We start from the raw sequence: 26,182 nt of genomic DNA, 5'->3' as shown, positions 1-26,182 counted from the left end.
CTGATCTGGAGGACTCACTAAACAGAGAACATCCCTGGTCATCCCTACTGCCTCTGATCTGGAGGACTCACTAAACAGAGAACATCCCTGGTCATCCCTACTGTCTCTGATCTGGAGGACTCACTAAACAGAGAACATCCCTGGTCATCCCTACTGTCTCTGATCTGGAGGACTCACTAAACAGAGAACATCCCTGGTCATCCCTACTGTCTCTGATCTGGAGGACTCACTAAACAGAGAACATCCCTGGTCATCCCTACTGCCTCTGATCTGGAGGACTCACTAAACAGAGAACATCCCTGGTCATCCCTACTGTCTCTGATCTGGAGGACTCACTAAACAGAGAACATCCCTGGTCATCCCTACTGCCTCTGATCTGATGGACTCACTAAAAAGAGAACATCCCTGGTCATCCCTACTGCCTCTGATCTGATGGACTCACTAAAAAGAGAACATCCCTGGTCATCCCTACTGCCTCTGATCTGATGGACTCACTAAAAAGAGAACATCCCTGGTCATGCCTACTGCCTCTGATCTGGGGGACTCACTAAACACACATGCTTTGTTTGTAAATTATGTCTTGGAGTGTTGGAGTGTTGGAGTGTACCCCTGGCTATCCGGCAATAAAAACAAAACAATTAGGCCGTCTGGTTCACTATAAGGAATTTGTATCAATAATTTATTTTACCTTTGATACCTTTGATACTGAAGTACATTTTTTCCTAATACTTTTAGACTAATACTCAAGTAGTATTTTACTAGAGTGAAGATAAGAGACAAACTATGATAGAAAGTCAGCTGTCTGTTTCCCCTCATCTGGTGTGTAGAGTAATAGAAAGTCAGCTGTCTGTTTCCCCTCACCTGGTGTGTAGAGTAATAGAGAGTCAGCTGTCTGTTTCCCCTCACCTGGTGTGTAGAGTAATAGAGAGAGTCAGCTGTCTGTTTCCCCTCACCTGGTGTGTAGAGTAATAGAGAGTCAGCTGTCTGTTTCCCCTCACCTGGTGTGTAGAGTAATAGAAAGTCAGCTGTCTGTTTCCCCTCACCTGGTGTGTAGAGTAACATAAAGTCAGCTGTCTGTTTCCCCTCACCTGGTGTGTAGAGTAATAGAGAGTCAGCTGTCTGTTTCCCCTCACCTGGTGTGTAGAGTAATAGAAAGTCAGCTGTCTGTTTCCCCTCACCTGGTGTGTAGAGTAATAGAGAGTCAGCTGTCTGTTTCCCCTCACCTGGTGTGTAGAGTAATAGAAAGTCAGCTGTCTGTTTCCCCTCACCTGGTGTGTAGAGTAATAGAAAGTCAGCTGTCTGTTTCCCCTCACCTGGTGTGTAGAGTAATAGAGAGTCAGCTGTCTGTTTCCCTCACCTGGTGTGTAGAGTAATAGAGAGTCAGCTGTCTGTTTCCCTCACCTGGTGTGTAGAGTAATAGAAAGTCAGCTGTCTGTTTCCCCTCACCTGGTGTGTACCTGGTAATGAAAGTCAGCTGTCTGTTTCCCCTCACCTGGTGTGTAGAGTAATAGAAAGTCAGCTGTCTGTTTCCCCTCACCTGTGTAGTGTCAGAGTAATAGAGAGTCAGCTGTCTGTTTCCCCTCACCTGGTGTGTAGAGTAATAGAAAGTCAGCTGTCTGTTTCCCCTCACCTGGTGTGTAGAGTAATAGAGAGTCAGCTGTCTGTTTCCCCTCACCTGGTGTGTAGAGTAATAGAGAGTCAGCTGTCTGTTTCCCCTCACCTGGTGTGTAGAGTAATAGAGAGTCAGCTGTCTGTTTCCCCTCACCTGGTGTGTAGAGTAATAGAGAGTCAGCTGTCTGTTTCCCCTCACCTGGTGTGTAGAGTAATAGAGAGTCAGCTGTCTGTTTCCCCTCACCTGGTGTGTAGAGTAATAGAAAGTCAGCTGTCTGTTTCCCCTCACCTGGTGTGTAGAGTAATAGAGAGTCAGCTGTCTGTTTCCCCTCACCAGGTGTGTAGAGTAATAGAGAGTCAGCTGTCTGTTTCCCCTCACCTGGTGTGTAGAGTAATAGAGAGTCAGCTGTCTGTTTCCCCTCACCTGGTGTGTAGAGTAATAGAGAGTCAGCTGTCTGTTTCCCTCACCTGGTGTGTAGAGTAATAGAAAGTCAGCTGTCTGTTTCCCCACCTGGTGTGTAGAGTAATAGAGAGTCAGCTGTCTGTTTCCCCTCACCTGGTGTGTAGAGTAATAGAAAGTCAGCTGTCTGTTTCCCCTCACCTGGTGTGTAGAGTAATAGAAAGTCAGCTGTCTGTTTCCCCTCACCTGGTGTGTAGAGTAATAGAAGTCAGCTGTCTGTTTCCCCTCACCTGGTGTGTAGAGTAATAGAGAGTCAGCTGTCTGTTTCCCCTCACCTGGTGTGTAGAGTAATAGAAAGTCAGCTGTCTGTTTCCCCTCACCTGGTGTGTAGAGTAATAGAGAGTCAGCTGTCTGTTTCCCCTCACCTGGTGTGTAGAGTAATAGAAAGTCAGCTGTCTGTTTCCCCTCACCTGGTGTGTAGAGTAATAGAAAGTCAGCTGTCTGTTTCCCCTCACCTGGTGTGTAGAGTAATAGAAAGTCAGCTGTCTGTTTCCCCTCACCTGGTGTGTAGAGTAATAGAAAGTCAGCTGTCTGTTTCCCCTCACCAGGTGTGTAGAGTAATAGAGAGTCAGCTGTCTGTTTCCCCTCACCTGGTGTGTAGAGTAATAGAGAGTCAGCTGTCTGTTTCCCCTCACCTGGTGTGTAGAGTAATAGAGAGTCAGCTGTCTGTTTCCCCTCACCTGGTGTGTAGAGTAATAGAGAGTCAGCTGTCTGTTTCCCCTCACCTGGTGTGTAGAGTAATAGAAAGTCAGCTGTCTGTTTCCCCTCACCTGGTGTGTAGAGTAATAGAGAGTCAGCTGTCTGTTTCCCCTCACCTGGTGTGTAGAGTAATAGAAAGTCAGCTGTCTGTTTCCCCTCACCTGGTGTGTAGAGTAATAGAAAGTCAGCTGTCTGTTTCCCCTCACCTGGTGTGTAGAGTAATAGAGAGTCAGCTGTCTGTTTCCCCTCACCTGGTGTGTAGAGTAATAGAGAGTCAGCTGTCTGTTTCCCTCACCTGGTGTGTAGAGTAATAGAGAGTCAGCTGTCTGTTTCCCTCACCTGGTGTGTAGAGTAATAGAGAGTCAGCTGTCTGTTTCCCCTCACCTGGTGTGTAGAGTAATAGAGAGTCAGCTGTCTGTTTCCCCTCACCTGGTGTGTAGAGTAATAGAGAGTCAGCTGTCTGTTTCCCCTCACCTGGTGTGTAGAGTAATAGAGAGTCAGCTGTCTGTTTCCCCTCACCTGGTGTGTAGAGTAATAGAAAGTCAGCTGTCTGTTTCCCCTCACCTGGTGTGTAGAGTAATAGAGAGTCAGCTGTCTGTTTCCCCTCACCTGGTGTGTAGAGTAATAGAAAGTCAGCTGTCTGTTTCCCCTCACCTGGTGTGTAGAGTAATAGAGAGTCAGCTGTCTGTTTCCCCTCACCTGGTGTGTAGAGTAATAGAGAGTCAGCTGTCTGTTTCCCCTCACCTGGTGTGTAGAGTAATAGAAAGTCAGCTGTCTGTTTCCCCTCACCAGGTGTGTAGAGTAATAGAGAGTCAGCTGTCTGTTTCCCCTCACCTGGTGTGTAGAGTAATAGAAAGTCAGCCGTCTGTTTCCCCTCACCAGGTGTGTAGAGTAATAGAGAGAGTCAGCTGTCTGTTTCCCCTCACCTGGTGTGTAGAGTAAGACATGTACAGTCTGTGGGGCTGGGAGGTCTAGTGATGGATTGATCTTGTGTTTCAACGTCTCCAATGTTGTCTTTGGAACCATCACAGGAACTGCTTACAGACAAAACAGAAAGCAGAAAAAAATGACATATCAGAATATGAATCACTTTCCTGATTACAGAAAATCACAATGAATTTCACACACTATTGTTCTTCAGAGGCACATCCGATGTTGATTTAGTTGTATACTTGATCCTTGAACTCCAAGGTTTCCTGGAAACTCCTGGACTAAATACATTTTCAAGGATTCTCCATTCAGTTTGTGTTTTAGTCCAGAACCCCACCATTAAACTTGCAAATGGTAAAGCTTACAGATGATTTATATGCAACAAAACAAATGGAAAGTGCATCTGGACCATAATGCATACCTTCATGTTTCACTCTGTCAAAGTATGCCAGTTTGGAGGCGGCAAATATGGCCTTCTGGGTCTGAAGGCAGCCAACCACAGCATCCATGAGCAAGACGTTAGTCAAAGCCTGCTGCATGTACTGAGGATCCTTAAAGGGAACATGACAACTTATACACACACTGCCTGTACTGAGGATCCTTAAAGGGAACATGACAACTTATACACACACTGCCTGTACTGAGGATCCTTAAAGGGAACATGACAACTTACACACACACTGCCTGTACTGAGGATCCTTAAAGGGAACATGACAACTTATACACACACTGCCTGTACTGAGGATCCTTAAAGGGAACATGACAACTTATACACACACTGCCTGTACTGAGGATCCTTAAAGGGAACATGACAACTTATACACACACTGCCTGTACTGAGGATCCTTAAAGGGAACATGACAACTTATACACATACTGCCTGTACTGAGGATCCTTAAAGGGAACATGACAACTTATACACACACTGCCTGTACTGAGGATCCTTAAAGGGAACATGACAACTTATACACATACTGCCTGTACTGAGGATCCTTAAAGGGAACATGACAACTTATACACACACTGCCTGTACTGAGGATCCTTAAAGGGAACATGACAACTTATACACACACTGCCTGTACTGAGGATCCTTAAAGGGAACATGACAACTTATACACACACTGCCTGTACTGAGGATCCTTAAAGGGAACATGACAACTTATACACACACTGCCTGTACTGAGGATCCTTAAAGGGAACATGACAACTTATACACACACTGCCTGTACTGAGGATCCTTAAAGGGAACATGACAACTTATACACACACTGCCTGTACTGAGGATCCTTAAAGGGAACATGACAACTTATACACACACTGCCTGTACTGAGGATCCTTAAAGGGAACATGACAACTTATACACACACTGCCTGTACTGAGGATCCTATAAGAGAGACATAGTCTTACAAGTATAGACACACAACCTACTACACACTACAATGTACAATGAGTACAGCCAATTAAACAGCGTGGGAGATCACATTACGTTTGGGAGATCACATTAAGTTTGGGAGATCACATTCGGATAATATAATAAGGACAAAACATAATACTTTCCAGCAGAGCAGAGGGGTGGGACAAGCCTGTACTCCAACGTGGGGCAGCAGGTAGCCTAGTGGTTAGAGCATTGGGCCAGTAACCGAAAGGTTGCTGAATCGAATCCCCGAGCTTACAAGGTAAAACTCTCTTGTTCTGCCCCTGAACAAGGCAGTTAACCCACTGTTCCCCGGTTGGCCCTCATTTAAATAAGAATTCAACTGACTTATCTAGTTAAATAAAGGTTAAATAAATAAATAAATACATGTATTCATATCCCTGTAGGAAGCCTGAAGGAAAGCATCAGGTCAGAGGGGTAAAGCCTGTACTGTATGACAATATCCCTTATAGGAAACCATCAGGCCAGAAGGGTGGGACAAGCCTGTACCCAACGTGTACCTGTGGTTAGGATCCAGTAAAGGTTGAATCGAATCCCAGAGTGACAAGGTAAAACTCTGTAAACAAGGCAGTTAACCCACTGCCTGTATTTAAATAAGGATCCTTCTACTTATCTAGTTAAATAAAGGTTAAATAAATAAATAAATACATGTACAATCCCTGTAGGAAGCCTGAAGGAAAGCATCAGGTCAGAGGGGTGGGACAAGCCTGTACTGTATGATTAATATCCCTGTAGGAAGCCTGGAGGAAACCATCAGGCCAGAGGGGTGGGACAAGCTTGTACTGTAAGATTAATATCCCTGTAGGAAGTCTGGAGGAAACCAGCAGGCCAGAGGGGTGGGACAAGCCTGTACTGTAAGATGAATATCCCTGTAGGAAGCCTGGAGGAAACCATCAGGCAGAGGGGTGGGACAAGCCTGTACTGTAAGATTAATATCCCTTTAGCCTGGAGGAAACCATCAGGCCAGAGGGGTGGGACAAGCCTGTACTGTAAGATTAATATTCCTTTAGGAAGCCTGGAGGAAACCATCAGGCCAGAGGGGTGGGACAAGCCTGTACTGTAAGATTAATATCCCGTTAGAAAGCCTGGAGGAAACCATCAGGCCAGAGGGGTGGGACAAGCCTGTACTGTAAGATTAATATCCCTTTAGGAAGCATCAGGCCAGAGGGGTGGGACAAGCCAGTACTGTAAGATGAATATCCCGTTAGGAAGCCTGGAGGAAACCATCAGGCCAGAGGGGTGGGACAAGCCTGTACTGTAAGATTAATATTCCTTTAGGAAGCCTGGAGGAAACCATCAGGTCAGAGGGGTGGGACAAGCCTGTACTGTAAGATTAATATCCCTGTAGGAAGCCTGAAGGAAAGCATCAGGTCAGAGGGGTGGGACAAGCCTGTACTGTATGATTAATATCCCTGTAGGAAGCCTGGAGGAAACCATCAGGCCAGAAGGGTGGGACAAGCCTGTACTCCAACGTGGGGCAGCAGGTAGCCTAGTGGTTAGAGCATTGGGCCAGTAACCGAAAGGTTGCTGAATCGAATCCCCGAGCTTACAAGGTAAAACTCTCTTGTTCTGCCCCTGAACAAGGCAGTTAACCCACTGTTCCCCGGTTGGCCCTCATTTAAATAAGAATTCCTTCTTAACTGACTTATCTAGTTAAATAAAGGTTAAATAAATAAATAAATACATGTATTCATATCCCTGTAGGAAGCCTGAAGGAAAGCATCAGGTCAGAGGGGTGGGACAAGCCTGTACTGTATGATTAATATCCCTGTAGGAAGCCTGGAGGAAACCATCAGGCCAGAAGGGTGGGACAAGCCTGTACTGTAAGATTAATATCCCTGTAGGAAGTCTGGAGGAAACCATCAGGCCAGAGGGGTGGGACAAGCCTGTACTGTAAGATGAATATCCCTGTAGGAAGCCTGGAGGAAACCATCAGGCCAGAGGGGTGGGACAAGCCTGTACTGTAAGATTAATATCCCTTTAGGAAGCCTGGAGGAAACCATCAGGCCAGAGGGGTGGGACAAGCCTGTACTGTAAGATTAATATTCCTTTAGGAAGCCTGGAGGAAACCATCAGGCCAGAGGGGTGGGACAAGCCTGTACTGTAAGATTAATATCCCTTAGGAAGCCTGGAGGAAACCATCAGGCCAGAGGGGTGGGACAAGCCTGTACTGTAAGATTAATATCCCTTTAGGAAGCATCAGGCCAGAGGGGTGGGACAAGCCAGTACTGTAAGATGAATATCCCTTAGGAAGCCTGGAGGAAACCATCAGGCCAGAGGGGTGGGACAAGCCTGTACTGTAAGATTAATATCCCTGTAGGAAGCCTGGAGGAAACCATCAGGTCAGAGGGGTGGGACAAGCCTGTACTGTAAGATTAATATCCCTGTAGGAAGCCTGAAGGAAAGCATCAGGTCAGAGGGGTGGGACAAGCCTGTACTGTATGATTAATATCCCTGTAGGAAGCCTGGAGGAAACCATCAGGCCAGAAGGGTGGGACAAGCCTGTACTCCAACGTGGGGCAGCAGGTAGCCTAGTGGTTAGAGCATTGGGCCAGTAACCGAAAGGTTGCTGAATCGAATCCCCGAGTGTACAAGGTAAAACTCTGTCGTTCTGCCCCTAAACAAGGCAGTTAACCCACTGTTCCCCGGTTGGCCCTCATTTAAATAAGAATTCCTTCTTAACTGACTTATCTAGTTAAATAAAGGTTAAATAAATAAATAAATACATGTATTCATATCCCTGTAGGAAGCCTGAAGGAAAGCATCAGGTCAGAGGGGTGGGACAAGCCTGTACTGTATAATTAATATCCCTGTAGGAAGCCTGGAGGAAACCATCAGGCCAGAGGGGTGGGACAAGCTTGTACTGTAAGATTAATATCCCTGTAGGAAGCCTGGAGGAAACCATCAGGCCAGAGGGGTGGGACAAGCCTGTACTGTAAGATGAATATCCCTGTAGGAAGCCTGGAGGAAACCATCAGGCCAGAGGGGTGGGACAAGCCAGTACTGTAAGATGAATATCCCGTTAGGAAGCCTGGAGGAAACCATCAGGCCAGAGGGGTGGGACAAGCCTGTACTGTAAGATTAATATTCCTTTAGGAAGCCTGGAGGAAACCATCAGGCCAGAGGGGTGGGACAAGCCTGTACTGTAAGATTAATATTCCTTTAGGAAGCCTGGAGGAAACCATCAGGCCAGAGGGGTGGGACAAGCCTGTACTGTAAGATTAATATCCCTTTAGGAAGCCTCAATATCCCTTTAGGAAGTTTCAACTTACCCATCAGGCCAGAGGGGTGGGACAAGCCTGTACTGTAAGATTAATATCCCTTTAGAAAGCCTGGAGGAAACCATCAGGCCAGAGGGGTGGGACAAGCCTGTACTGTAAGATTAATATCCCTTTAGGAAGCATCAGGCCAGAGGGGTGGGACAAGCCAGTACTGTAAGATGAATATCCCGTTAGGAAGCCTGGAGGAAACCATCAGGCCAGAGGGGTGGGACAAGCCTGTACTGTAAGATTAATATTCCTTTAGGAAGCCTGGAGGAAACCATCAGGCCAGAGGGGTGGGACAAGCCTGTACTGTATGATTAATATCCCTTTAGGAAGCCTGGAGGAAACCATCAGACCAGAGGGGTGAGACAAGCCTGTACTGTATGATTAATATCCCTTTAGGAAGCCTGGAGGAAACCATCAGGCCAGAGGGGTGGGACAAGGCCAGAGGGGTGGGACAAGCCTGTACTGTAAGATTAATATCCCTTTAGGAAGCCTGGAGGAAACCATCAGGCCAGAGGGGTGGGACAAGCCTGTACTGTAAGATTAATATCCCTTTAGGAAGCCATCAGGCCAGAGGGGTGGGACAAGCCAGTACTGTAAGATGAATATCCCGTTAGGAAGCCTGGAGGAAACCATCAGGCCAGAGGGGTGGGACAAGCCTGTACTGTAAGATTAATATTCCTTTAGGAAGCCTGGAGGAAACCATCAGGCCAGAGGGGTGGGACAAGCCTGTACTGTATGATTAATATCCCTTTAGGAAGCCTGGAGGAAACCATCAGACCAGAGGGGTGAGACAAGCCTGTACTGTATGATTAATATCCCTTTAGGAAGCCTGGAGGAAACCATCAGGCCAGAGGGGTGGGACAAGCCTGTACTGTAAGATTAATATCCCTTTAGGAAGCCTCAATATCCCTTTAGGAAGTTTCAACTTACCCATCAGGCCAGAGGGGTGGGACAAGCCTGTACTGTAAGATTAATATTCCTTTAGGAAGCCTGGAGGAAACCATCAGGTCAGAGGGGTGGGACAAGCCTGTACTGTAAGATTAATATCCCTTTAGGAAGCCTGGAGGAAACCATCAGGCCAGAGGGGTGGGACAAGCCTGTACTGTAAGATTAATATTCCTTTAGGAAGCCTGGAGGAAACCATCAGGCCAGAGGGGTGGGACAAGCCTGTACTGTAAGATTAATATCCCTTTAGGAAGCCTGGAGGAAGTTTCAACTTACCCATCAGGCCAGAGGGGTGGGACAAGCCTGTACTGTAAGATTAATATTCCTTTAGGAAGCCTGGAGGAAACCATCAGGCCAGAGGGGTGGGACAAGCCTGTACTGTAAGATTAATATCCCGTTAGAAAGCCTGGAGGAAACCATCAGGCCAGAGGGGTGGGACAAGCCTGTACTGTAAGATTAATATCCCTTTAGGAAGCCTGGAGGAAACCATCAGGCCAGAGGGGTGGGACAAGCCTGTACTGTAAGATTAATATTCCTTTAGGAAGCCTGGAGGAAACCATCAGGCCAGAGGGGTGGGACAAGCCTGTACTGTATGATTAATATCCCTTTAGGAAGCCTGGAGGAAACCATCAGGCCAGAGGGGTGAGACAAGCCTGTACTGTATGATTAATATCCCTTTAGGAAGCCTGGAGGAAACCATCAGGCCAGAGGGGTGGGACAAGCCTGTACTGTAAGATTAATATCCCTTTAGGAGCCAACCGATCTTATACTTTTTTCATAATACGGTAATAAAAGAACGTGACATGTTTTTCAAGAGTATGAATAACCACAGAACGCATTCAGGAGGGTGAAATGGACTATGCTAATATTTCTACCCACACGTTCCACAAAGTGTTTAACAGAAGCCACTGCACTGCTTAACAGCTTTGCTGCGCCACCGAAAAGCTAGCAATTCCATGGTGCGGGTTGGGGGACTTCAAGCTGAAGGGGTTAGTTTAATGAATTCAACTTGGTTACATTATACCCTATTGAATGCAGCACCAGTCTTTGAGATCCAGCGTATATCCTACCTTGTGGTCGTCTGCCATCGTCCTCCCAGCCCACATCTCTCTGACCATGAGATTCCACAGGTCACACGCAGACTTCAGGTTGGCCTCAAACACCTCCTTCCTCAGACTGCACTTGATCTTCAGAGACGGGATCCTCAGCAGCAGGAAAGGAGCAAAGGAGATTTTCACCTCCTGACAGAGAGGAGAGGGAAAGGGGGATATCTGGTCAGCTGGACAACTGAATGCATTCAACTGAAATGTGAGAGGATTATCAGATGTGTCATCGTCATCATGGCAGATTTTCATTTGAACAAAGCCAAACATATTCATTACTGAGTGAGTTTCCAAAAGCTTCATAGCACTAAGATCATCTTTCATCCATTGCCTATACTTGTCAAAGATTATTTTAAGACTACAAAGCTTTTAGAGAACTCATGCCTGAACAGTACTACTACTAGTGCCTAAACATAGAGTAACCACACCTTTATGTCTCTGAACTTGGTGATCTCGATAAACCCAGGCCTCCCGTCAGTGAGCAGGAAGAGCCTCTTCTGTGTCATGGCGATCTTACCCACTCCCTGGTTGGTTTTGACGGAGCAGGACAGCTTGTAGACACACTCGTTGTTGTCCAGGTGCTCCATGACCTCAGCTGGCAGGTGAACATCCTGGGCCTCCACCTCCGTCTCCTTCCAGAAGGTGTAGAACACACGGAACACCTCTGGGTCAATCTGCTTCTGTTGCCCTGGAAACAGAAGGTGTAGAACACACGGAACACCTCTGGGTCAATCTTCTTCTGTTGCCCAGGAAACAAAAAGGTGTAGAGCACATGGAACACCTCTGGGTCAATCTGATTCTGTTGCCCTGGAAACAGAGGTAACCTTCTCTTAGAAGAAGGCTTCAGTCTTCAAGGAGCCATTCGTTGTAAGAGTGGTGGTGTACATGTAAACAAGGCATGACAAGTCTCAGCAGCCTGTAGAGAACATGCTCATCAAACGCACATTAAACCCATGCAAATGCATTCCATCATTTTACTTTCATGTTCATGCATGTCATTCAAGCCAATAGAAACAAGCTACTTCAAACAGCATCTATTGTAAACAGAACGTGTTTTGTCAAAGCAAAGAGCACATTTATACATCTTCCATAGCTGAAGACGCCCCATGAGACAACAGCCATCCATCTCATGTATGATGTCATGGAATGAACGTTAAACCCAAGCAGAGATGAAGATAGAGAGAAAAATAAAAGAGAGATGTCACATGAGTCCCGCTGACCAATCATACGATGGGATGCTGCAGACGAACTGGACAGTCTTGCTTACCATCCAATGAGGAGTCAATGTAAAATACTGATTTGGAGGGACTCCTCATGGCAGAATTCAAACCCAAAGTCACTCTTACAAGATCCTATTAATAAAGTAAGGATAATGATACACACCGTGTTCCTAGGCAGAGTGGTACTGTATTTCAAACTGTATTGACAAATCAATCACTCGTTTACTATCATGGGTGATCTTATTGCTATAGTACAAACATACTGTACTGCTCATCTATTTCCATGTCCTGTCAACGAGAGGCCTGACCTCTAACTCACTTACCCACAGTGAGGGCCTCAAACAGTCTATGGATGGTAAGTCTCAACTTACCCACAGTGAGGGCCTCAAACAGTCTATGGATGGTAAGTCTCAACTTACCCACAGTGAGGGCCTCAAACAGTCTATGGATGGTAAGTCTCAACTTACCCACAGTGAGGGCCTCAAACAGTCTATGGATGGTAAGTCTCAACTTACCCACAGTGAGGGCCTCAAACAGTCTATGGATGGTAAGTCTCAACTTACCCACAGTGAGAGCCTCAAACTGCCTATGGATGGTAAGTCTCAATTTACCCACAGTAGGCCTGAAACAGTCTATGGATGGTAAGTCTCAACTTACCCACAGTGAGCCTCAAACCTCAAACATCTATGGATGGTAAGTCTCAACTTACCCACAGTGAGGGCCTCAAACAGTCTATGGATGGTAAGTCTCCTCAAACAGTCTTGGATGGTAAGTCCAACTTACAGTGAGGGCCTCAAACAGTCTATGGATGGTAAGTCTCAACTTACCCACAGTGAGGGCCTCAAACAGTCTATGGATGGTAAGTCTCAACTTACCCACAGTGAGGGCCTCAAACAGTCTATGGATGGTAAGTCTCAACTTACCCACAGTGAGGGCCTCAAACAGTCTGGATGGTAAGTCTCAACTTACCCACAGTGAGGGCCTCAAACAGTCTATGGATGGTAAGTCTCAACTTACCCACAGTGAGAGCCTCAAACAGTCTATGGATGGTGGCGACGTCTTTCACAATCCCAGATTCCTGGATGCGCTTCACAAAGTCCTCCTGCATCATGTGGGTCTTAGGGAGCCGGAACTTCTTCACGTGGTCGTCAGCTTGGACCAGCACCATCTCGTTGTCTGTCTTCACCTTGAAGATGAGCCGCTTGAGCTCTGGCCGCCGGTCCACCTGGGAGAACTCGTCCTTCTGCAGCGAGTCCACTAGCGCCTTTACCAGGTCGGTGGGGAAGATCTCGATGTCCGTCTTGTAGAGGTTCTGGAAGTCGCTGAGGGCGTCAAGACGCTTGGAACACAGCGTGTTCATGAAGCCGCGCAGGTAGAAGTACCTTGGAAATAGGGAAAGGGAATAGGGAAAGGGAATAGGGAAAGGGAATAGGGAAAGGGGAAAGGGAATAGGGAAAAGGAATAGGGAAAAGGTAGGACTTATAAATGATTTGTGAAGTATGTATGTAGTGCGTATTGTGACTGATTGGACACACTAACGCGCCCTCTCTCTGTCTCGCCCACCAGGTGCCTCTCGTTGCTATCAGCAGGAGCATTGCCTTTATGAACTTGGTGGTCCGGTCACTATGAGGACTTTTCAAATACCCAATAAAGCCTTTTTTAAATGTATTTTTTAGATTTAGTGTGTTTAAAGTGTGACTTAATAAAATGAATAATCACTATGTTGTAAATGAAGTACCTGGCCAGGAGGGTGGAGTTCTCAGGAGGAACACAGGAGATGGCCTTCCCCAGTAGTATGATCAACTCTCTATAGTAGTTCTGGACATGATGGTGCACCATGGGAGGAGGAAATTCTGGCAGCTTGAAGATCTTCACAGGCTTGGGTGGGATCTTGAAGGCTGTGTAGAAAAAGACAAAGAGTGACACTGCAAACAAAAAGGGTCTACTTTATATGAATCTTCTCCAGCACCACCTCAACATATGTGAAAATGGCGTGTTTCTATGATCTGTAGTAAAATAAGTGAGGAAGGTGTTTCCAATGACATTATCAACCAATTAGGAGGCATTTAGTAGGTAATGCCTCCTCATAATTGGTTAAAATCACATGATGCACAACGATGTCATTGGAAACACTTATCTCCCTCTATATGTTTTACTACTATAGAAAGACGCCATTTTAACATATGTTGACGTTGAGGATGAACATGAAGTTGAACATTTGTGAAAATTCCTTTTAAGATGAATCTTCTTGTTCACAGAAGTCAAGGCTTAATGACCTACACTTTTCTTTAACCATCTGTCATAAGAGACACGTAACACTAAATAGTTGTGTGTTATAACAGTTTTCATTAGCTGACAACAACAGACATGACTTGTTATGCCATCCGTTATGACAGTGTTATGTAGAGTAGTCCAATAGACATTTCAAGTGTAAAGTCAGTGCGTAATGTCACGGAGTAATGTTACTGTAACCGTGTAAAGTTAAACATCACAGTATATGTGTTAATCAGTGGGTAGCTATTATTAGTCCTCCCACTGCAGGGGTTGCAAAATCTGGATTTCCAGAAATCCTGGTTGGAGGATTTCATGCTTCCGTTCTAATTCCACTAATCTTCCAACTGGGATTTCTGGAAAACCTGGGAATTTGGGGAAAATTTCTGGAATTTTGTAACCTTCCTAAAAAAAGTTGCTATCTAATACCTAAAAGGGTAGGAGAACCCCTTGAAAAACCCTTTTTGGTTCCAGATAGAAGCCTTTCAACAGACAGTTATATATGGAACCCAAAAAAGTGGTCTACCTAGAACAAAAAAGGGTTACACTATGGGGACAACCAAAGAACCCTTTTGGAACCATATTTTCTAAGAGTGTACTCACCACTTTCAGGGATAATGGTCTTCTTGAGGGAGGTTTGTCTGAGGAGGTTGAGATGGCGTTCCTCTCCCAGGTTGGGGAGGCTCATCCCCAGCCTCTTGTTCAGACGGATCTCTGGGTCGCTGCTATACTTCCTGGCCATTTCCTGCATGGTGGGCCTCCTGGGGTTGTCTGTCATCGCCTTCATTCTGACATCAGACACATAAAACATAAAACAGGACTGTATACAATACCCTAAATACCATACAGGACTGTGTACAATACAATACCCTAAATACCATACAGGACTGTGTACAATACAATACCCTAAATACCATACAGGACTGTGTACAATACAATACCCTAAATGCCATACAGGACTGTGTACAATACAATACCCTAAATACCATACAGGACTGAATACCATACAATACAATACCCTAATATACATACAGGACTGAAAACCATACAATACCCTAATATACATACAGGACTGAGTACCAAACAAGACCCAGAATACCATACAGGACTGAATACCATACCCTAATATACATACAGGACTGAGTACCAAACAAGATCCAGAATAACAAACGAGACCCAGAACACCACCCAGACATATATGTAGCATGTTTGCAGTGGGGTACTATGTAATAGAATTCAATCATTTCCCAAATCACTCCTCCAGTATCCCTAACCAGTCTCTTTCACTTATTTGATCTATTCCAGCACTAACTGGTCAACTAACCGGTCAAGGCTAACCGGTCAACTAACCGGTCAAGGCTAACCGGTCAACTAACCGTCAAGGCTAACCGGTCAACTAACCGTCAAGGCTAACCGGTCAACTAATCGTCAAGGCTAACCGGTCAACTAATCGTCAAGGCTAACCGGTCAACTAATCGTCAAGGCTAACCGGTCAACTAATCGTCAAGGCTAACCGGTCAACTAATCGTCAAGGCTAACCGGTCAACTAATCGCCAAGGCTAACCGGTCAACTAATCGCCAAGGCTAACCGGTCAACTAATCGCCAAGGCTAACCGGTCAACTAATCGCCAAGGCTAACCGGTCAACTAATCGCCAAGGCTAACCGGTCAACTAATCGTCAAGGCTAGCTGGTCAACTAATCGTCAAGGCTAGCTGGTCAACTAATCGTCAAGGCTAGCTGGTCAACTAATCGTCAAGGCTAGCTGGTCAACTAATCGTCAAGGCTAGCTGGTCAACTAATCGTCAAGGCTAGCTGGTCAACTAATCGTCAAGGCTAGCTGGTCAACTAATCGTCAAGGCTAGCTGGTCAACTAATCGTCAAGGCTAGCTGGTCAACTAATCGTCAAGGCTAGCTGGTCAACTAATCGTCAAGGCTAACTGGTCAACTAATCGTCAAGGCTAACTGGTCAACTAATCATCGAAGCTCTCAAAACACTGTAAATGGATGGTGGTTCTCGAAGAGAGGTTTGAGAAAAATGCCTCTGCTGTACATTCAAATATTCAACAACAATACAACATCCAACAGACTGGATAACTGGATCAGAAAAACTCTTGGAGAAACTCTTCCTTTGATGTTAACAAAGCAGGTTTGCAGCGGTGTGTTCTATAAATTAATAATTGGACTGAATTCCATAACATGTCCAGGCAGGTTACCAGCGGTGCCATAACTCAGGCTTCGTTCTAACCATCACTGTACCATCAGGGAGAAAAGTGAGTTGGAGGGTAGGGGAAGGGATAAGCAGGAAGGGGATATTGTGAGAGCTTACTTCTGTGTCTCTGAGCGAGTGTTGACTTCCATGCGCGTGAAAGCATCCATCTTCCTATTGAGGCGGTCCTTCAGGAATGAATGAAAGATGTGTGTCTCCAAGACCTATACGGATACACATGTATAAATAGAGTGTAGGAATCAACCGTACTCTTTATAGTGATCGTGACCTGAGAGGCTACTTCAACATGTACCTTTCTGTAAAAGGGAAGGTCAGCTAGCTCTCTGGTCTTCAGGAACTCTTCACTGTTAAACACTCGGTGTTCATAGTTCAGGTGACCACTGACATCCCTGATGAAGGGCAGATATGCAGAGGTCCATTAATACACAGGCTACATTAGTGCCTTTAAAGAGCAGGAAATAGAGCATCTTCCTACACCTCACCGGGTTGACTTCCTCCTTACAGGTACAACACCAACATCATCTCACATATGCCACTATTGGCTCTTTCCAGTGTGAGCATTACTCAAGGGAGAGACAGATTTGAATTCACTTGTTGATGTCTGTAAGCAGGAAGTCCACCCGGTGTGTATGATGATGTCATACTTTAAGCCCTGCACCTCAGAAAGAGAGTCTGAACAGCATGACTGACCTGAACATGTTGACAATGAGCTCCAAGGTAACCTTCTGTATCTCCCAGTTCAGGTTCTGCTGCCATTGTCTCCTCAGCATGCGCATCTCATTAACGTCTGTGCCGGCCCCTTGGTGACACACCTCTAGATCATGTTGTAGCTGAAGGCCCTTCCTCCTGTAGAGCAGCAGGAAAAGAAAAACTGTTGTTCACTCACTGCCACAAAAACAATGTTATATAAGCATGACTGAGTGATAACTGATGTGATATTCTACCTCTCAATAACCTCATTCTGTGTTATTGAGACAATGGATGTGTCATGTCAGTTGTAGGGGGTTTCAGCACAGAACAGAGCACATAGTCTGCATTGTCTATGTATTCCTCCTGTTATTCTTTTGTTCTACATGTTTCTCTCTGCATTGTCTATGTATTCCTCCTGTTATTCTTTTGTTCTACATGTTTCTCTCTGCATTGTCTATGTATTCCTCCTGTTATTCTGTTGTTCTACATGTTTCTCTCTGCATTGTCTATGTATTCCTCCTGTTATTCTTTTGTTCTACATGTTTCTCTCTGCATTGTCTATGTATTCCTCCTGTTATTCTGTTGTTCTACATGTTTCTCTCTGCATTGTCTATGTATTCCTCCTGTTATTCTTTTGTTCTACATGTTTCTCTGTGCATTGTCTATGTATTCCTCCTGTTATTCTTTGTTCTACATGTTTCTCTCTGCATTGTCTATGTATTCCTCCTGTTATTCTTTGTTCTACATGTTTCTCTCTGCATTGTCTATGTATTCCTCCTGTTATTCTTTTGTTCTTTTGATCTACACATGTTTCTCTCTGCATTGTCTATGTATTCCTCCTGTTATTCTTTTGTTCTGTTTCTCTCTGCATTCTACATGTTTCTCTCTGTTTCTCTCTGCATTGTCTATGTATTCCTCCTGTTATTCTGTTGTTCTACATGTTTCTCTCTGCATTGTCTATGTATTCCTCCTGTTATTCTGTTGTTCTACATGTTTCTCTCTGCATTGTCTATGTATTCCTCCTGTTATTCTGTTGTTCTACATGTTTCTCTCTGCATTGTCTATGTATTCCTCCTGTTATTCTTTGTTCTACATGTTTCTCTCTGCATTGTCTATGTATTCCTCCTGTTATTCTTTTGTTCTACATGTTTCTCTCTGCATTGTCTATGTATTCCTCCTGTTATTCTGTTGTTCTACATGTTTCTCTCTGCATTGTCTATGTATTCCTCCTGTTATTCTGTTGTTCTACATGTTTCTCTCTGCATTGTCTATGTATTCCTCCTGTTATTCTGTTGTTCTACATGTTTCTCTCTGCATTGTCTATGTATTCCTCCTGTTATTCTGTTGTTCTACATGTTTCTCTCTGCATTGTCTATGTATTCCTCCTGTTATTCTGTTGTTCTACATGTTTCTCTCTGCATTGTCTATGTATTCCTCCTGTTATTCTTTTGTTCTACATGTTTCTCTCTGCATTGTCTATGTATTCCTCCTGTTATTCTGTTGTTCTACATGTTTCTCTCTGCATTGTCTATGTATTCCTCCTGTTATTCTTTGTTCTACATGTATTCTCTCTGCATTGTCTATGTATTCCTCCTGTTATTCTTTTGTTCTACATGTTTCTCTCTGCATTGTCTATGTATTCCTCCTGTTATTCTGTTGTTCTACATGTTTCTCTCTGCATTGTCTATTATTCTCCTGTTATTCTGTTGTTCTATTGTTTCTCTCTGCATTGTCTATGTATTCCTCCTGTTATTCTTTGTTCTACATGTTTCTCTCTGCATTGTCTATGTATTCCTCCTGTTATTCTGTTGTTCTACATGTTTCTCTCTGCATTGTCTATGTATTCCTCCTGTTATTCTGTTGTTCTACATGTTTCTCTCTGCATTGTCTATGTATTCCTCCTGTTATTCTGTTGTTCTACATGTTTCTCTCTGCATTGTCTATGTATTCCTCCTGTTATTCATGTTTCTCTCTTGTCTATGTATTCTCCCTGCATTGTCTATGTATTCCTCCTGTTATTCTGTTGTTCTACATGTTTCTCTCTGCATTGTCTATGTATTCCTCCTGTTATTCTGTTGTTCTACATGTTTCTCTCTGCATTGTCTATGTATTCCTCCTGTTATTCTTTTGTTCTACATGTTTCTCTCTGCATTGTCTATGTATTCCTCCTGTTATTCTTTTGTTCTACATGTTTCTCTCTGCATTGTCTATGTATTCCTCCTGTTATTCTGTTGTTCTACATGTTTCTCTCTGCATTGTCTATGTATTCATTGTTCTACATGTTTCTCTCTGCATTGTCTATGTATTCCTCCTGTTATTCTTTTGTTCTACATGTTTCTCTCTGCATTGTCTATGTATTCCTCCTGTTATTCTTTTGTTCTACATGTTTCTCTCTGCATTGTCTATGTATTCCTCCTGTTATTCTTTTGTTCTACATGTTTCTCTCTGCATTGTCTATGTATTCCTCCTGTTATTCTTTTGTTCTACATGTTTCTCTCTGCATTGTCTATGTATTCCTCCTGTTATTCTGTTGTTCTACATGTTTCTCTCTGCATTGTCTATGTCCTCCTGTTATGTTGTTCTATGTTTCTCCTGCATTGTCTGTATTCCTCCTGTTATTCTGTTGTTCTACATGTTTCTCTCTGCATTGTCTATGTATTCCTCCTGTTATTCTGTTGTTCTACATGTTTCTCTCTGCATTGTCTATGTATTCCTCCTGTTATTCTTTTGTTCTACATGTTTCTCTCTGCATTGTCTATGTATTCCTCCTGTTATTCTGTTGTTCTACATGTTTCTCTCTGCATTGTCTATGTATTCCTCCTGTTATTCTGTTGTTCTACATGTTTCTCTCTGCATTGTCTATGTATTCCTCCTGTTATTCTTTTCTATGTTGATTCTACATGTTTCTCTCTGCATTGTCTATGTATTCCTCCTGTTATTCTGTTGTTCTACATGTTTCTCTCTGCATTGTCTATGTATTCCTCCTGTTATTCTGTTGTTCTACATGTTTCTCTCTGCATTGTCTATGTATTCCTCCTGTTATTCTGTTGTTCTACATGTTTCTCTCTGCAAGTCTATGTATTCCTCCTGTTATTCTGTTGTTCTACATGTTTCTCTCTGCATTGTCTATGTATTCCTCCTGTTATTCTGTTGTTCTACATGTTTCTCTCTGCATTGTCTATGTATTCCTCCTGTTATTCTGTTGTTCTACATGTTTCTCTCTGCATTGTCTATGTATTCCTCCTGTTATTCTGTTGTTCTACATGTTTCTCTCTGCATTGTCTATGTATTCCTCCTGTTATTCTTTTGTTCTACATGTTTCTCTCTGCATTGTCTATGTATTCCTCCTGTTATTCTGTTGTTCTACATGTTTCTCTCTGCATTGTCTATGTATTCCTCCTGTTATTCTGTTGTTCTACATGTTTCTCTCTGCATTGTCTATGTATTCCTCCTGTTATTCTTTTGTTCTACATGTTTCTCTCTGCATTGTCTATGTATTCCTCCTGTTATTCTGTTGTTCTACATGTTTCTCTCTGCATTGTCTATGTATTCCTCCTGTTATTCTGTTGTTCTACATGTTTCTCTCTGCATTGTCTATGTATTCCTCCTGTTATTCTGTTGTTCTACATGTTTCTCTCTGCATTGTCTATGTATTCCTCCTGTTATTCTTTTGTTCTACATGTTTCTCTCTGCATTGTCTATGTATTCCTCCTGTTATTCTGTTGTTCTACATGTTTCTCTCTGCATTGTCTATGTATTCCTCCTGTTATTCTTTTGTTCTACATGTTTCTCTCTGCATTGTCTATGTATTCCTCCTGTTATTCTGTTGTTCTACATGTTTCTCTCTGCATTGTCTATGTATTCCTCCTGTTATTCTGTTGTTCTACATGTTTCTCTCTGCATTGTCTATGTATTCCTCCTGTTATTCTGTTGTTCTACATGTTTCTCTCTGCATTGTCTATGTATTCCTCCTGTTATTCTTTTGTTCTACATGTTTCTCTCTGCATTGTCTATGTATTCCTCCTGTTATTCTGTTGCATTCTACATGTTTCTCCTGTTATTCTGTTGCATTGTCTATGTATTCCTCCTGTTATTCTTTTGTTCTACATGTTTCTCTCTGCATTGTCTATGTATTCCTCCTGTTATTCTGTTGTTCTACATGTTTCTCTCTGCATTGTCTATGTATTCCTCCTGTTATTCTGTTGTTCTACATGTTTCTCTCTGCATTGTCTATGTATTCCTCCTGTTATTCTGTTGTTCTACATGTTTCTCTCTGCATTGTCTATGTATTCCTCCTGTTATTCTGTTGTTCTACATGTTTCTCTCTGCATTGTCTATGTATTCCTCCTGTTATTCTGTTGTTCTACATGTTTCTCTCTGCATTGTCTATGTATTCCTCCTGTTATTCTGTTGTTCTACATGTTTCTCTCTGCATTGTCTATGTATTCCTCCTGTTATTCTGTTGTTCTACATGTTTCTCCCTGCATTGTCTATGTATTCCTCCTGTTATTCTGTTGATCTACATGTTTCTCTCTGCATTGTCTATGTATTCCTCCTGTTATTCTGTTGATCTACATGTTTCTCTCTGCATTGTCTATGTATTCCTCCTGTTATTCTGTTGATCTACATGTTTCCCTCTGCATTGTTGGGAAGGGCCCACAAGTAAGCATTTCACTGTTAGTCCACAGTTGTTGTTTATGAAGCATGTGACGAATACAATTAGATTCTGAAATGGCACCCTATTCCCTATATAGTGCACTACTTTTTAACAGTGCCCATAAGTAGTACATTATTCCGTATTAGGGCACTATATAGGGAATAGGGTGCCATTGGGGGGGTCCTACCGCTTGGTAAAACACTCTGCAGAAACGAAGGGGACGTCTGGTAGGTCGACAGTCTCTGAGCAGGAAGAAGACACTGTTCCATCATCAATATTAATCAAGATCAGGTCGTCTGTTTCCTGTCACAGAGAATAGAGAGTTCCAAAAACATTCAAAAGTCAAAGCTTTTCTTTCTCCAACTGCTATGACATTTCAACTGTTTGGAAACGGAACAAGACAGTACAACCAAGAAGTAGGTCTAAACACTGTTTATGGACAGTTGGACACTTGACACAACGGCATCATGAAAATCATATTGTTGTCTGACATCAAATAACACAAAGACAAAACCATGGTTATATAAAGGATGTACCAAGGTTGCAATAAAGAAACTACTACTACTAATACAAAGCCTCCTACCGCAGCGACCTCCTCAAAGTGGTTGAGGTGGCAGCCCATGAGGAAGGCGGTGGGGGCCATGACAAAGTCCAGCATCTGGGCTGAGAGGATGGGCACGTAGGGATGCTGCCAGTGGAGGGGGTGGATGTAGAACATGAAACACTCTGCCACCAGGGTGAGGCGGGCCCAGTCAGCTGAGAAGAACACTACCCTCTGCTCCATTAGAATACCAGTGATGATCTGGGCAAACCAACACAGGGTCAGGGGTCAATAGAACCAGAGGAGAGGAGAGCAGGGTAGGGTAGAAAGAGCAGAGCAGAGTAAAGTAGAGCAGAAAGAGCAGAGTAGAGCAGAAAGAGGAGAAGTACCATAGTAGAAAGAGTAGAGTAGAGCAGAGCAGAAAGAGCAGAGCACAAAGAGCAGAGGAGATCAGAGCAGAGTAGAAAGAGTAGAGCAGAAAGGGAGGAGTAGAGCATAAAGAGCAAGAGTAGAGCAGAAATAATAGAGCAGAATAGAGCAGAGTAGAGTAGAAAGAGTAGAGCAGAAAGAAAAGAGCAGAAATGTTGAGCAGAAAGAGCAGAAATGTTGAGCAGAAAGAGTAGAGCAGAGTATAACAGAAAGAGCAGAGCAGAAAGAGAAAAGTAGAGCAGAAAGAATGGAGCATTGCAGAGTAGAGCATAACAAAAAGAGCAGAGTAGAGCAGAGCAGAAAGAGTAGGGCAGAAAGAGCAGAGCAGAGTAGAAAGAGCAGAGTAGAGCAGAGTAGGGTAGAGCATAAAGAGCAGAGTAGAGCAGAGCAGAGCATAACAGAGCAGAGTGGAGCAGAAAGAGCAGAGCAGAAAGAGTAGAGTAGAGCAGAAAGAGTAGAGCAGAAAGAGCAGAGTAGAGCAGAAAGAAGATAGTAGAAAGAGTAGATCAGAGTATAACAGAAAGAGGAGAGTAGAGCAAAGTAGGGCAGAAAGAGCAGAGTAGAAAGAGTAGAGCAGAAAGAGGAGAGCAGAGTAGAGCAGAGCAGAAAGAGCAGATCAAAGCAGAGTAGAAAGAGCAGAGTAGAGCAGAGTAGAAAGAGTAGAGCAGAAATAGGAGAGCAGAGTAGAACAGAAAGAGCAGAGCAGAAAGGGTAGAGTAGAAAGAGTAGAGCAGAGCAGAAAAAGCAGAGTTGTTGCCAGGCAGGGCAGTAGTCAAAACATCACTCCGAACACTTCAGTTGAATGGCTCATCGTAGAAAATGCTGTTACCCGTCTGAACATAACTCTCTACTCACCTGTAAAATCTGTTTGGATCTAAAGCACAGGAAGGGCAAATGGAGGTCCAGGTCTACAGCGGGGTGTTCCTTATCCTCTCTGGAAGGCAGTACGATCATCAGGGGTCTCAGGTTGAACAGCTGGGCACAGTCAGGGGTGAGCACATCATCAATATCAGTACACAAGAAGGAAGAAGGAAAAGGTGTTGGTGGTGGTAGTAGTAGTTTGTATTATTGTTTGGGTCATTTTTATTCTGACTTTAGGATGGAGAGAGGGGGGAGAAATGAAGGACCAAGGAAGAATTAAACCCCAACAATGCATAGTCCATGGAGAGTGAGTGGTGTTCAAATACAACCAACCACTGGCACGTCAGGCAGCCTAGCAGTTTGGATAGATGAACTGGATAACATAAAGCAGCTCACCACATGTAGTTGTCCAGGGGGTGGAATGGGCACTAGAGACAACCAACCACTGGCACGTCAGGCAGCCTAGCAGTTTGGATAGATGAACTGGATTACATAAAGCAGCTCACCACATGTAGTTGTCCAGGGGGTGGAATGGGCACTAGAGACAGTTTGGCTGCAAAGTCCTTCACCCTCTCTTCAGACAACCTGCATGATCTAAGCTGCACCAGCAAACTATAGAAGTGTACAGAAGAGAATGATTTAAGAAACAACAACACACATAGACAGGCTGTATTGAAGACGTATTGACCCTTACCAAGACAGACAGTCCTTCAGAGCATTGTAATAAGGATGCTTGGATATGACACAGATGGCAAAAGCAGTGTAGAGCTTAGTGGTCCTGGTGGACGACCAGTGTCCATTCTGATAGAACACTGACCCTTCCTACGAGGACAGAAGTGACAAATCAACGGTGTGAAGCATTGAGTCTTTCACAGGAAGGAGCGTCACAGAGAAACATTTAACACGGCTTTGTTTTGCACAGCTTTATAATGAAAAGGATCACATGTTTATGCAGGAGAATAAAAAGGAAAGACTCCCACCTGAAATGGTCTACAACACTGAACAACCACTCCATGGGTTTGGTTACCGAACACATCTGTGAAGACTAGAAAGTGAAAACGCTCTTCTTTTGGTTCATTTGTTACTTGAAGCCCCCCTGATTTGAGAAAAGTAAGGATTATTTGTATCTCTATTGTTAGACAGTGCATTGGGCGATGTCTTTGAGCTAATGTTTTAATGACATTGTACATAGGGATGTCTGTCAGCCTTCATTTTGGTGTGGTGTTTACCTCAGGTCATCTTTATAATCACAACAATGACACATTTAACTGGCTATCAGCCTCACAATATACCTCTACCTGGAAAGCAGAGTTGGGGCAGGGCCATGAGGTCGATGTCCTTGGGGACGCTGACATCCTCCGTGACAGTGGCCCCCTCACTGCTCCCGGCCCCTCCAGGGCCACTAGGAGCCACCACTCGCCTCTCCTTCTTCTTGACGAAGGAGCGTCTGCACTGGACTCGACTGAAGGTTCTGGGGACACCAGACTCATCTGCATTCTCTTTGGTCACAAACGGAGGTACGTGGACTTGCAAGACCTCTGGGTCTAAAATAAGGAGGTCTGTTGTGCTGTTGCCCTGCTGTAGAGACTAAACAGAACCATCCATGTTAACCTCCATTTTACATTTATAATCCACGATCCAGCTCAGCTCTCTAATAAACTCTGTATTAAAAAAGACATTTGCTGATTGGCATTACCTGGTAGACATCCTTAAGTTTATCCCCAGAGGCTCCGACAACAACACATGCTTCCAGTAGCCCTGAGGGAAGATGGTCTGCCATCAGAACCGGTACATCAGGCTCACAGTGGTGGAATCACATCCAAGCATGGGATTTGTGCTTTGGAGGAGGAAGTGGAGAGAGAGAGAGAGAGACAGAGAGAAAGAGAGACAGAGAAAGAGACAGAGACAGAGACAGAGAGACAGAGAGAGAGAGAGAGAGAGAGAGAGAGAGAGAGAGAGAGAGAGAGAGAGAGAGAGGCAGAGAGAGAGAGAGACAGAGAAAGAGAGAGAGACAGAGAGAGAGAGACAGAGTCAGACAGAGACAGACAGAGACAGAGATTCTTCAGAAACATGAGTCACACTCCTTAGCTTCTTCATTTGGGCAAGTTGTTATACCCTTGATCACAGCAGCTGGCTAACAAGATAAAGAGCACATGACATCCTGCTTATTATATTATATCACCTTTTAATAGATATTTACAACAACAAGCCAAGAGGCTCGCAGGCTGGAAACACAGCTCACCTGATCACTACTAGGAAAATAAACCAAATTGGAGAGAGTCCGCTGCTCTGAGAAACCATTAAAAAAGGTGTCATCAAAAGCAACTATGGCATCACCTCACCAAACAACAAAGCAGAGCTGGAGGAAATACAGCTGTAGCTTGTCTCCTCTGTAAAGGCAGCCACCTCAGGAGATACAACATAAACACCCTTTCATTTCATTTCCCTGCTTGAGGGGAATTTCTGGGCAAATTGGTTTCATGTGTGCTGAAGATACCCTTCAATAGGTCACTGAGAAAACTCAATTGAGGAGTGGCACAGTTCACTTTATGATTGGGTGGGTGGCCTAGTGCTGCTGTATTGAAAATAAGTGCCTTTTTAGATTAAACAAAATATGTCATTTAAAAAACGTAGTAACTGCACTCATATCCCTTTGGCATCTACAATAGAGGTGTGACTTTCTAATGGGCGGTCTGAAAAGCGACCTGTCACCAGTTCCTGCATAGCTTCGCATATTATACACAGGCATCACGTCATTATAGCTGCAGAACTGAAACCATGAAATGTTTTATGTGATTTCAGCAGTTTATGTCACAAGTCCTTTGCAGTTGTA

At 44.0% G+C, this 26,182-nt stretch overlaps 1 protein-coding gene across 48 annotated transcripts in view; it reads right to left on the bottom strand.

The window, feature by feature from the left end:
* Positions 1 to 26,182, bottom strand: part of LOC118379437 (DENN domain-containing protein 3-like) — a 31,575-nt gene that overhangs the window by 4,262 nt on the left and 1,131 nt on the right. The window contains exons 2-21 of one of the 48 annotated variants that reach the window (XM_052514132.1): positions 25,046 to 25,186; positions 24,642 to 24,936; positions 24,330 to 24,445; positions 24,044 to 24,171; positions 23,856 to 23,961; positions 23,344 to 23,463; positions 22,102 to 22,320; positions 21,706 to 21,821; positions 16,862 to 17,017; positions 16,464 to 16,560; positions 16,271 to 16,374; positions 14,547 to 14,731; positions 13,411 to 13,570; positions 12,690 to 13,054; positions 10,881 to 11,140; positions 10,420 to 10,590; positions 4,122 to 4,251; positions 3,697 to 3,804; positions 1,946 to 1,990; positions 1,856 to 1,900 (exon numbers count right to left, since the gene is read on the bottom strand). In XM_052514132.1, coding sequence (XP_052370092.1) covers positions 1,856 to 1,900; positions 1,946 to 1,990; positions 3,697 to 3,804; positions 4,122 to 4,251; positions 10,420 to 10,590; positions 10,881 to 11,140; positions 12,690 to 13,054; positions 13,411 to 13,570; positions 14,547 to 14,731; positions 16,271 to 16,374; positions 16,464 to 16,560; positions 16,862 to 17,017; positions 21,706 to 21,821; positions 22,102 to 22,320; positions 23,344 to 23,463; positions 23,856 to 23,961; positions 24,044 to 24,171; positions 24,330 to 24,445; positions 24,642 to 24,936; positions 25,046 to 25,129 — 3,010 coding nt within the window. In that variant the 5' untranslated portion in view covers positions 25,130 to 25,186. Of the gene's footprint in view, positions 1 to 861; positions 907 to 953; positions 1,044 to 1,088; positions 1,314 to 1,401; positions 1,447 to 1,492; positions 1,538 to 1,585; positions 1,901 to 1,945; positions 2,036 to 2,301; positions 2,347 to 2,391; positions 2,437 to 2,661; positions 2,797 to 2,841; positions 2,887 to 2,976; positions 3,022 to 3,109; positions 3,290 to 3,334; positions 3,380 to 3,424; positions 3,515 to 3,696; positions 3,808 to 4,121; positions 4,252 to 10,419; positions 10,591 to 10,880; positions 11,141 to 12,689; positions 13,055 to 13,410; positions 13,571 to 14,546; positions 14,732 to 16,270; positions 16,375 to 16,463; positions 16,561 to 16,861; positions 17,018 to 21,705; positions 21,822 to 22,101; positions 22,321 to 23,343; positions 23,464 to 23,855; positions 23,962 to 24,043; positions 24,172 to 24,329; positions 24,446 to 24,641; positions 24,937 to 25,045; positions 25,187 to 26,182 lie in introns of all 48 variants that reach the window. The other 47 variants (XM_052514124.1, XM_052514128.1, XM_052514130.1 and 44 more) reach the window with 47 other exon arrangements.

This window comes from Oncorhynchus keta, unplaced genomic scaffold (genome assembly GCF_023373465.1).
Source record: "Oncorhynchus keta strain PuntledgeMale-10-30-2019 unplaced genomic scaffold, Oket_V2 Un_scaffold_1526_pilon_pilon, whole genome shotgun sequence".
In the NCBI taxonomy this organism is placed as follows: domain Eukaryota; kingdom Metazoa; phylum Chordata; class Actinopteri; order Salmoniformes; family Salmonidae; genus Oncorhynchus; species Oncorhynchus keta.
This window is presented reverse-complemented; position numbering and strand designations above follow the sequence as displayed.